Below are 12,432 nucleotides of genomic sequence, written 5' to 3' on the forward strand. Positions count from 1 at the left end.
TCCTCTGAACCCTCTCCAAAGCATCCACATCTTTCCTATAATACGGCGACCAGAACTGGATGCAGTATTCCAAGTGCGGTCTAACCAAAGCTTTATAGAGCTGCAACAAGATCTCACGACTCTTAAACTCAATCCCACTGTTAATGAAAGCCAAAACACCATATGCTTTTTTAACAATCCTGTCCACTTGGGTGGCCATTTTAAGGGATCTATGTATCTGCACACCAAGATCCCTCTGTTCCTCCACACTGCCAAGAATCCTATCCTTAATCCTGTACTCAGCTTTCAAATTCGACCTTCCAAAATGCATCACCTCGCATTTATCCAGGTTGAACTCCATCTGCCACCTCTCAGCCCATCTCTGCATCCTGTCAATGTCCCGCTGCAGCCTACAACAGCCCTCTATACTGTCAACAACACCTCCGACCTTTGTGTCGTCTGCAAACTTGCTGACCCATCCTTCAATTCCCTCATCCAAGTCATTAATAAAAATTACAAACAGTAGAGGCCCAAGGACAGAGCCCTGTGGAACCCCACTCACCACTGACTTCCAGGCAGAATATTTTCCTTCTACTACCACTCGCTGTCTTCTGTTGGCCAGCCAATTCTGTATCCAAGCAGCTAAGTTCCCCTGTATCCCATTCCTCCTGACCTTCTGAATGAGCCTACCATGGGGAACCTTATCAAATGCCTTACTGAAGTCCATATACACCACATCCACAGCTTGAACCTCATCAACTTTTCTAGTCACATCCTCAAAAAACTCGATAAGGTTTGTGAGGCATGACCTACCCCTCACAAAGCCGTGTTGACTGTATTTGATCAAGCCATGCTCCTCCAGATGGTCATAAATCCTATCCCTCAGAATCCTTTCTAACACCTTGCAGACGACAGACGTGAGACTTACTGGTCTGTAATTGCCGGGGATTTCCCTATTTCCTTTCTTGAAGAGAGGAATTACATTTGCCTCTCTCCAGTCCTCAGGTACAACTCCAGTGGAGAGCGAGGATGCAAAGATCTTCACAAGTGGCGAAGCAATTTCATTTCTCGCTTCCCAAAGCAGCCGAGGACAAATCTGGTCCGGGCCTGGCGACTTGTCAATCTTAATGTTTGACAAAATTTTCAGCACATCAGCTTCCTCTATCTCTATCCATTCCAGCATGCACGCCTGCTCTTCAAAGGTTTCATTCACTACAAAGTTTGTTTCTTTCGTAAAGACAGAAGCAAAAAACTCATTTAGGGCTTCCCCTACCTCCTCAGTCTCCACACACAAGTTCCCTATGCAATCCCTGATCGGCCCTACTCTTTCTTTGACCATTCTCTTATTCCTCACATAAGTGTAAAATGCCTTTGTGTTCTCCCTAATCCGTTCTGCCAAGCCTTTCTCGTGCCCCCTCCTGGCTCTCCTCAGACCTTTTTTGAGCTCCTTCCTTGCCTGCGAGTAATCCTCTCTAGCTGAACTTGACCCTAGCTTCCTCCACCTTATGTAAGCTACCTTCTTCCTTTTCACAAGAAGCTCCACCACTCTCGTCATCCAAGGTTCCTTTATCTTACCCCTTCTTGCCTGTCTCAGAGGGACATATTTACTCATCACTCGCAACAACTGTTCCTTAAACAGTCTCCACATGTCTATAGTTCCCTTACCATGGAATAATTGCCTCCAGTCCGTGCTTCCTAACTCGTGTCTAATCGCGTCATAGTTTCCTCTTCCCCAATTAAATATCCTCCCATTTTGCCTAATCCTCTCCTTCTCCATAGCTATGTAGAATGTGGGGCAGTTATGGTCACTATCACCAAAATGCTCTCCCACCACAAGATCTGATACCTGCCCCGGCTCGTTTCCAAGCACCAAGTCTAGAATGGCCTCTCCCCTCGTCAGCCTGTCAACGTACTGTGTTAGGAAACCCTCCTGAACACACCTTACAAATACAGCTCCATTCAAATCTTCTGCTCGAAGCAGGTTCCAATCAATATTAGGAAAGTTAAAGTCACTCATTACAACAACCCTACTTGGACCACACTTTTCCAAAATCTGTCGACCTATGCTTTCTTCAATCTCCCTGCTGCTATTGGGGGGCCTGTAGTAAACCCCTAACGAGGTGACTGCTCCCTTGCTGTTCCTAATTTCCACCCATACTGACTCAGTAGGCAGATCTTCCTCGACAATGGAAGCTTCTGTAGCTGTGATACCCTCTCTGATTAGTAGTGCTACATCCCCTACTCTTTTTCCCCCCTCTCTATTCTTTTTAAATGTTCTAAACCCTGGAACATCCAGCAACCATTCCTGCCCATGAGAAACCCATGTCTCTGTTATGGCCACAACATCATAGCACCAGGTACTGATCCATGCTCTAAGTTCATCACTTTTATTCCTGACAGTGGCAGTAAGTGCGTACTTCTATAGGAGGAGCAAAGTCTGTAGTATTCCTTAAGTGGTGAACAATTGGAAAGTGTTGATATTCAAAGGGACACTAGTGCCCTTGTTCATAAGTCACTAAAAACTAGCATGCATGTACTGGAAGTGATTTGAAAAGCAAACAAAATGTCAGGCCTTATTACATTAGGATTTGAGTACAGAACAAAGAATTCTTGCTTCAATTATATAGAAGACTGGTGAGATCAGATAGGAGTATTTTGAGAAGTTCTGGTCTCTTTGTCTGAGGAAGGATTTACTTGCCATTGAGGGAGGTTCACCACATTGATTCCTCAGGATGGTGGGGCTACTCTATGATGAGAGATTGAAGAGCATGGGGCTGTATTCTCTCAAGTTTAGAAGAATGAGAGCTGATCGCATAGAAAATAAGAACATTCTTACAAGTGAGACAGAGTAGATGCAGAAGGGATGCTTACCCTGGCTGTGGGGCGTCTCAGAAGAAAAGGCAATGCATTTAGGGTTAAATGGAGGTGGAACTTCTTCACTCAAAAAATGAGGAATCTTTTGTATTCTCAATCCCAGTGGAAGATCAGTCATTGAGCAAATTCAAGATGGAGATTAATAGCTTTCTGAATTAAAAACTGAACATGCTGGAGAAACTCAGAAGCTCTGGTGGCATCTGTGGAGTGATAAACGTAGTTAACATCTTGGACAAAAACAAAGTTGCTGGAAAAGCTCAGCACATTTGGCAGCATTTGTGGAGGAGAAAACAGAGTTAACGTTTCAGGTCTGTGACCCTTCCTCAGAACCGATGGTGGCTGGGAAAATGTCAGTTTATACACAGAAAACAGAGAGGTGGGTGGGGTAGGTGGTAAATGATAGGATAGAGTCCAAAGAGGGAGAAAGGCAGTTGGACAAACAAAGGAGTTGCTAACGATCAGAGTGAATAGTTGTTAATGGTGAGTGTTTATCCGCTTGGGGACCCTACAGCCTTGCGGAGTCAATATTGAGTTCAATAATTTTAGGGCCTAAACTCTCCCATGTCCCAGCCCCTCACCCCACAAAACAGGCCTTGTGACCGCATAGCCTGCCATTACACACCCCCTGTTGTTTGTCACTAACAGTCTCCATTAACAACTATTCACCTCCTAGACTGATCGTTAGCATCTCCTTTTTCTGTCCAACTGCCTTTCTCTTTCTTTAGGCTCTATCCTATCGTTTACTCCTATCCCACCCACCTCTCTGTTTTCTGCATATAAACTGACATTTTCCCAGCCACCATCAGTTCTTTGGAAGGGACACCAGGCCCGAAATGTTAACTCTGTTTTCTCCTCCACAGAAGCAGCCAGGCCTGCTGAGCTTTTCCAGCAACTTTGTTTTTGTTCCTGGTTTACAGCATCCGCAGTTCTTTTGGTTTTTGTTAACATTTTGAATCCAGTATAACTTCTTTGGAAGCTCTGAACAGTTCCAAAAAAGTGTCATACTGAATCTGAAGTATTAATTCTGTATTTAGAGTCATAGAGTCATCGAGCCGTACAGCACAGAAACAGACCCTTTGGCCCAACTTTCCCCTCCCCTGATCAGAGATCCTAAATGAATCTAGTCCTATTTGCCAGCATTTGCCCCATATCCGTCTAATCCCTTCCTATTCATGTACCCATCCAGATGCCTCTTACATGTTGTAATTGTACCAGCCTTCCTCTGGCAGCTCATTCCATACGCACATCACTCCCTGTGTGAAAAAGTTGCCCCTTGGGACCCTTTTAAATCTTTCCCTCTCACTTGAAATCTATGCCCTCATGTTTTGGACTTCGTCCACAGTTTTGGTGGCCAGATCTGCTGAGTTTTTCCAACAATTTCAGTTTTTGCTTCAGATCTCCTGCATCTGCAGTAATTTGCTTTCATTTAGCATATTTCTCATAACTAATGACATCAATAGATATGAGGATAATACAGGAATATGGCATTAACATAGATGATGAGCCATGATTTAGAATGGTGGTACATGCTCCAATGGCCTACTGCTCTGTTCCAAAGGAGAAATACTCCCTTATTAATGCTCTGGCTTGTCATCTAACTTTTATGGTTCAATGCCCTGAGATGGGATATTAACCCACACCATTTACAAGGTGGCTGTGCAACTCATTTAGCCACTAAGTAAGAGCAGAGAGACACAGCCATTCATGGCGACATTACTTTTGGAAGTTGATACTCACCTTTTTAAAAATTAATTTGGGGCTTTTCCTGTTTATAAGTAGCTTTACATTTCAAAGTCTGTTCTATGATAAAAGCACATCCATTCACGTTCATAGACATCTTCTGTGAATGCAGCTATGGAACTGAGTTAAGGGGAAGGGTGAGAGCTAAATACAATCAGCAAGGAATGACAGAAGGAAAATAACATTTACTTCAAACTGTCTCTAACTCAAATTGACACTTCTGAAAAGGTCAAGAAATTATCATAATTTTCTCTCCTGACCTTTTTTAAGTGGAACAATTTAACTAAGCTCTGTGTTTATCCAATGTCATTATGGTCTTTTTGAAGTCTAATGATGGCCATGAACTGCATCTGAAATGCATATGGAGTTGTTGATTGTTCATTCATCCTTTTCTCTCAGTGTCATTCAGGTTCAGAAAAAAGTGGATTTGAATAGATCCAAGATGCAGTTAACCTTCATTTATAGATTAGAGGCCTATGCTATTTTACTAATTGTGCACAGACGCTCTCATTTCAATGAAACCTATTTTTTTCAATCACAAGGCAGGATGCAGCAACATAGACACTGCTGCCCATGTACCATTAGGTTATCTCTGCTGCCAGTCACTGTGGCTGTGGTGCTTTGCAAGGAAATTTCCATCATTTTGGCTCCCAAGTTTTCTTCTCAATTTCTAATGCAGCTTTATTTCGAGAACTATTGAGAATTCACATCTCTATGCCACCTACCACATAGGAGCTGAGGCAAAGGGATGTGTGTGTTTAAGAGGAACGTATGACATTGTTCCATTGTTCTCTCCCACTATTTGCCGGCTACAGGGAAATACCTGATAAAAGCCAAAAGAACTGTGGATGCTGTAAATCAGGAACAAAAACAAAGTTGCTGGAAAAGCTCAGCAGGTCTGGCAGCATCTGTGAAGGAGAAAACAGGGTTAATGTTTCGGGTCCAGTGACCCTTCCTCAGAACTCCTCAGAGAAATACCTATCTTGCAATGCTTTGATAATGAATGGAGGTGACATCACTTAAGGCCCTGTTTTGGTGCACCATTGAATTCAACACATCTAATTTACTGTGCAGTCAAATTTGGAAATTTCTCTAAGCTGTCATTTAGGCACCGTTGTCTTCATTTGAAAACACAGATCACAATTAGCTTCATTAATGACACAACATCAGTTTTTGTGTATTTATTTGTATATTTTTATGTTGAATTTTTGCTGTAGTAAAACACTGGAACAAAGTTAACTTATACCATTGTTCATCCCATGTCGGGGATACTCCACAACTTCGATACAGTATGGAGCTGGGGGAACACAGCAGGTCAGGCAGCATCAGAGGAGTAGAATAGTCGATGTTTCAGGCCTAGACTGAAAGTCCTGATGAAGGGTAATTCCCTTAACTCCATTCTTCTGTCTCTTCCCCTCTAACCTTGCACATTCTTCCTCTTTAGATAATAATTAATTCCATTTTGAAAGCCTCAATTGAAACTAATTCCACGATACACTCAGACAGCCCATTCTAGATCCAAACCGTTTGTTGCATGAAAATGTTTTTTTTCTCATGTTGCTTTTGATTCTTTTGCCAGTTATTTGAAATCTGTATCCTCTCATTCTCCATCCTTTTAGGAATGGAGATAATTTTTCCCCAACTATTCTGTCCAGCTCTCTCATGATACTCCATTCACTGACTAAAGTGGCTCTTTCCTGAAATATTCTTGTAAATCTCTTCTGCACTCTCTCCAATGTTTTCAAATCCTTCCTAAAGCGTGGCACTCAGAACTGGATACAACTGAGGTTGAATGAGTATCTTACACAAATTCAACAAAAGCTTTTCTTTCAGAAGATCTCAGACCTGTAGAATGTTTTAACTTCCTCAATCTTTCTGCCAGGAAACCTCAAGCTTTTAAAACCCAGACTTAAGCTTACCCAATCTCTAACTCCTGATTTATTTAGTGTCTCCTCTTTTCTCCCCCAGAGTTGGACTGCAGTAGTGTAAGAGAGCAGCTCACCACCACTTTCTTCAGGGTAAATGGGCAATAAACGCTGGCCTACTGTATCCCTTGTATTAATGAAAACTATTGTTTTAGAATAGAATGTCAGTCCTATACTTACGTCTGCCAAAGGACAACTCAGTGAAAAGATTGCATTTAATTCAAAGCAAGTTTAATTTTTGCATATATTTAGTTAACACATGACAGCTCCTTTACAAAGGCAGGAAGAGCACTGCAAACAAGGCATTAACTTAATACAGGAACATGAGAACATGCCGACTGTGGAAACAACACTGAAGTCAATCTGGCCAGATGCAGAGAGCACAGAGTGCCAATCCAGAGTCACCTTTCCTTCCACATCAACCCTGAAGCTCTTTCCAACAGTCATTTGTACAGATGGAATCTTCTTACGATTTGATTTGATGTGATTTGATTTGATTTGATGTCACGTGTACTGAAGTACAAAAGGGCAAGAGTTATTTGCTCAGAGGCATATGGAGCTAAGGATATGTACATTTGATACACCTATCTTTTTTTTAGCATGAATTGATTCCAAATAAAATGATTATTTCCCAAACATGCCTATACACTTTTGCTTTGATTCTACTTCTGCCTCGAGGTAGAGAATGGTGAATACATATTTTAAGGTATTTCATATTTGTTTTGCCACAAGTCTCACCTAAGTACGTGGATAGAGTATCTGACTAGAAAAATATCAATTCATCATTCTGATTTCAGATCTGAAAACTGAATACAATATCAAAATCTCAACTCGAATTTGGAAACAAATATTTTGTGCCTGGCTTTCTCTTGAGGCTGAAATTCTATGTATTAGATATCTAAATACGTCGATGCCGCGAAAGGTATTTTTCAGGATTTACTGGGGTCAAATCTTAGAATCTCCTAACTCTAGAATCACCTCTCCACTATAACTCTTACAACCTTTAGACATCAATCTTCTTCTTTTAAGATGTCTTGTAAAACCTATTTCTTTGACCAAAAGATTTTGTGACATTCCTAGTTTCTCGTTATATGCTTAATGATAACCCTGCACTATGAAACACCTTAAGATACTTTTACTGTGTCAAACCTGCTACATATATGTAAGCTGTTGTTGCACATTAATGGTCTATGTTGTTAACAGTATATCAATTGTACTTAATTATATGCAACTGGAAGCATGCATTAGGGTTTCACTTAGGCATATATAGATGACATGCAGTGAAATGTCAGGGAGTTGTGTAAGGAGATAAATGCTGGTAATGTTTCACTGTAGAAATAAATACAAGACTGAATAAAAGTTGACTTTGTCTCATATTGTTCACTAGTTGGGGATTTTCAGGTCATAACATGGGTAGCTGCAGGCTCATGTCCATGTCTTACCTACTGCAGGCACAATGTACTAGAGCAACAATATTTTTAATCCTTTCCTTTACACCAAGATGTCCTGCAGCTAGTCGTTGTTTCGTGATGTTATTGGTTGCAACATCTTTCACTGCAACACCACTCACATGGACATAGGTGACACCTAGAATTTGAAACTGCAAAGAAAATCAAAGGAAAGCATAGTGAATTGGATAAGTGTTAGCAGCTGTACTTTTAGCTGGATGGAACCTAACTTATGGAATTACCTCCATGAATCTTTTCATTTTTTTTGTCCATTAGAATGCTTGATAAAATTTGTGTCTCTGATCAAGTTTTTGGTCACTGTCTTTCAGTGAAGAGCCTTGGGGTGTTTTATTATATTAAAAGTGTTGGAGTAATTGACTTGTTTGCTGTCATTGTTATAATCTTTTCAATGGAACAATGGGGCAAGTATTTTAACAGTTCATTTTATACATTTGACTAAAACTGGAAAATGAAATGGGAAAGTTGCAAAAGGGGCAAATAATTTGTGTCCACCAAATGAGGTTAAAATAAAACCCGTTTTGTGAAGAGCATCTAAGCAGAAACGTTTGAAAAAAGATCTCAGGTTAATACATTCTCCTTTGTAAGACAGAGTTGAGTCTGTTGTGTATTTTCTTCAGCCTTCAATCAGATGTTTCCAAGCAGAAAAACTTCCAAATGGCTTTGAAATCATTTTAGTCAGATTTAAAATCACTTTAATGTTCCCATTATTATATACACCTTATGGTGAATGGTTATACAGTATTCAGATAATATTGTTTCTCTAAACATGCATCATGATATGTAATCTGTTCTGCCATCAGGTTATGAGGGCTTTCTATTGATTTGTCTTGCAGACAAGAATTTAAACCCAGTCTGCAGAATGAAGCAGCAACACTTGCTTCTTGCTGAGAAACTTAGCCATTGAGGGTCACTGGATGGATATTCAGGAGATGATTTCAGAACATGCAGTTTGACAGAATAGTTTTTAAAGGATTAAAAAGCCACCTAAATTGGAGAATCTGCAAGGGATAATAGATGGACTCTCACTAGTTGATGGTGATAGTACACCCCAGAATGAGGCCATTCAGTCCTTTGTATCATACTGTCTGATCTCTCATGTGATAAAGAGGGAAACTGTCCAAGTGACTAAACAATTTCTCAAATCATCTTGGTCTAGTCACAAACAAACTATTCGGACTGAACACATTCTCCACTCAGCAGCCCCTTCCTCATTAAAGTGAGCTTCCTCCCAAAATCCCAGGTAATCCAAATTTTAGCAAAACAGAACAAGAAATATCTGAAAGGGGAAAATGTAAAGAATGACTTTTTCTTGGTTCAGCCTTAGTACTTGGGGTCTAAGGGTAACTCCATATTAGCCAGAGGGTGGTCATTGTTACAGTGTAAACTCCAAGTATCACCAAATACACACGGAAAAGAAACATGTCAAATCTGTAACAAAATGCCAGCCAGTCATTCTTAGGATCAGTTGCATCTTCTGTCTCATGCAAGTAGAACTTGATTGAAGAAATCTCCTTCAGTATCTCTTTCACAGGGAGCTCTTTGGCCTGCAAACCTCGGGCCTCTTTGTTGAGATTTTTATCTTCATGTTGTCCAGGAGTTTCAGCATCACTGTCAGAAACTTGATTAAATAATAAAGACACAAGCATTTAGGCAGACTTTGGATTTTGCAGGAATAAGAGTGCACCATTCGGCCTCTTGAGTATCTCCAATGTGGAGATACTGGTGTTGGACTGGGTTGGAGAAAGTCAGACCTCACACAACACCAGGTTATTGTCCAACAAGTTTATTTGAAATCATGAGGTTTCAGAGCACTGCTATTTTGTCAGGTGAAGCTGATGAAGGGGCAGTGCTCTGAACGCTTGTGATTTCAAATATACCAGTTGGGCTATAAACTGGCATTGCATAACTTCTAACTTTGAATATCTTCTGCCTGATGTTGAGATGATGGCTACTCTGCATATCTCCCTGAATTGATTTCACAGCTTTTAAAACATTTTCCAAACACAAAGCAAGAGAAATCAGACTTACCATTGTGGGTTGAGTGACCCTTCCTCAAAGTCCTCCCTCAACATGAACTCTGATTTCAATCCACAGATGCTGCCAGACCTTCTGAGCTTTTTGTGCATTTTCTTCTTTTGTTTCTGATTCCCAGCATCTGCAGTTCTTTGAGTTTTTACAAAAGTTATCAATCTTTATGTTGAAATTTTCAACTACAACCCAACCTTAACAGCTCCTTGGAGGACAGATTTTCACTTCAATTTATGTGAAGATGGGCTTCTTGACCATACCACTTGATGTCTTTGCTCTAATTTTAGTCATTTGCCTCTTTGTGCTCTCCAATTCATCACAAGAAATCTTTTCTCTCAGTTTACTCACCAATAAATCATTTTAAACACTTCAATTATGGGTACGTGCCTATTCAAAGGCGTTGCTTTTGTGACACTCTGTTGACAACTTTTGAAAATTCACGAGCTATGGAAGTTGGAGAGTGAAACGTAGGAATCAGGCTGTCAAGGCATAGCTTCCTCAACTAAGTAAACTCCATTTACCTGTGCTTCAACCAGATTGGTAAGAGCTGAGTGCCAAGTGTGGCTCAATTGGTAGTATTCCTTCTGTGACCTAGAAGGTTTTGAGTTCAAGTCCCATTCCTAACACAGAGGGTCCTGATTTATAAAATGCTTGTTCTTACAAACGTGATCCCACACAACAATGCAGTTTTAAAGAGCCAACATATCATTCTGCATTACGTTCCAACTTGCATACTTAGCAACTTGCGAATGGGCTCAAAAATGGGCCCCATTTACAACATCTAATTAGCAAAAGGTACACTGTGATTACACTGTGTAGCAGTGCAGAGGGAGCGCTACACGCTGTCAGAAGTCTTAGTCTTTAGTTTAAACATTAAGTGGATGCTCTGTCTGCTCTTTCAGGAAGACATTTTGAAGAAGTCTTCCTATGATATTTTGATGATGTACACGAAAACCCTTGCCAGAGTCCTGGCCAATTTCTGTCTCTCAACATTCAATGAAACAGCTCAGTAGATCATTTGTCAAAGCATTTTCTAGGAGGTTGATGTATGAAAGTCCACAGTTGCATTTCCCTATGTTACAGCAATGACTGTATTTCAAGATTACTTTGCTTGTAAAGACCTCTGGGAAATTATGGCAATGTGGAAGCGGTTATATAAATGCAAATTCTTTTTACAAATGTTTGCGTTTTAGACACTCACAGTAGATGGAAGTAAAATTCAAAACATTTATTCAACCAGTGGTTACTAATGTTCTAGGATTGTGCAGAGACTGGATTTTTTCCAGGGCCCCGTTGTGAGCAAACCCTGGGATAATATAATGATAGGGAGATAAAATTTCCTTCGCATTCTCCTTGAGCACATACTCATTTAACAATTATCAGGCTTAAATTCTGGACTGACATTGTAAACTCCTCATTTTGATGAGTGGAGGAAGACTGATCCTTTAGCTGTAAATCTGTGCATGTCCAACCATTCTGCCAACTGATATGAACATGACAATAGAAAGAAAGAACATTTCCTGACCTGAGATAATGGGAACTGCAGATGCTGGAGAATCCAAGATAACAAAATGTGAAGCTGGATGAACACAGCAGGCCCAGCAGCATCTCAGAAGCACAAAAGCTGACATTTCGGGCCTAGACCCTTCATCAGAGAGGGGGTGGGGCGAGGGTTCCGAAATAAATAGGGAGAGAGGGGGAGGCTGACCGAAGATGAATAGAGGAGAAGATAGGTGGAGAGGAGAGTATATTTGGGGAGGTGGGGAGGGGATAGGTCAGCCCAGGAGGATGGACAGGTCAAGGAGGCGGGATGAGGTTAGTAGGTGGTAAATGAAGGTGCGGCTTGAGGTGGGAGGAGGGGATAGGTGAGAGGAAGAACAGGTTAGGGCAGGCGGGGACGAGCTGGGCTGGTTTTGGGATGCAGTGGGGGGAGGGGCGATCTGGTCTGATTTTGGGATGCAGTGGGGGAGGGGGAGATTTTGAAGCTTGTGAAATCCACATTGATATCATTGGGCTGCAGGGTTCCCAAGCCGAATATGAGTTGCTGTTCCTGCAACCTTCGGGAGGCATCATTGTGGCACTGCAGGAGGCCCAGGATGGACATGTTGTCTAAGGAATGGGAGGGGGAGTTGAAATGGTTCGCAACTGGGAGGTGCAGTTGTTTATTGCAAACCGAGCGGAGGTGTTCTGCAAAGTGGTCCCCAAGCCTCCGCTTGGTTTCCCCAGTGTAGATGAAGCCACACCGGGTACAGTGGATACAGTATACCACATTGGCAGATGTGCAGGTGAACCTCTGCTTAATGTGGAATGTCATCTTGGGGCCTGGGATGGGGGTGAGGGAGGAGGTGTGGGGGCAAGTGTAGCACTTCCTGCGGTTGCAGGGGAAAGTGCCAGGTGTGGTGGAGTTGGAGGGGACT

The 12,432-nt window shown here is 41.5% G+C and overlaps 1 protein-coding gene across 1 annotated transcript in view; it reads right to left on the minus strand.

The window, feature by feature from the left end:
• Positions 1-7,956: 7,956 nt before the first annotated feature.
• htr3b (5-hydroxytryptamine (serotonin) receptor 3B) overlaps positions 7,957-12,432 on the minus strand; it is a 34,540-nt gene continuing 30,064 nt past the window's right edge. The window contains exons 9-10 of the mRNA XM_048561974.2: positions 9,364-9,605; positions 7,957-8,118 (exon numbers count right to left, since the gene is read on the minus strand). Of these exons, the coding sequence (XP_048417931.2) occupies positions 7,957-8,118; positions 9,364-9,605 (404 nt within the window). The remainder of the gene's footprint in view (positions 8,119-9,363; positions 9,606-12,432) is intronic.

Source organism: Stegostoma tigrinum, chromosome 32 (genome assembly GCF_030684315.1).
Source record: "Stegostoma tigrinum isolate sSteTig4 chromosome 32, sSteTig4.hap1, whole genome shotgun sequence".
NCBI lineage: Eukaryota > Metazoa > Chordata > Chondrichthyes > Orectolobiformes > Stegostomatidae > Stegostoma > Stegostoma tigrinum.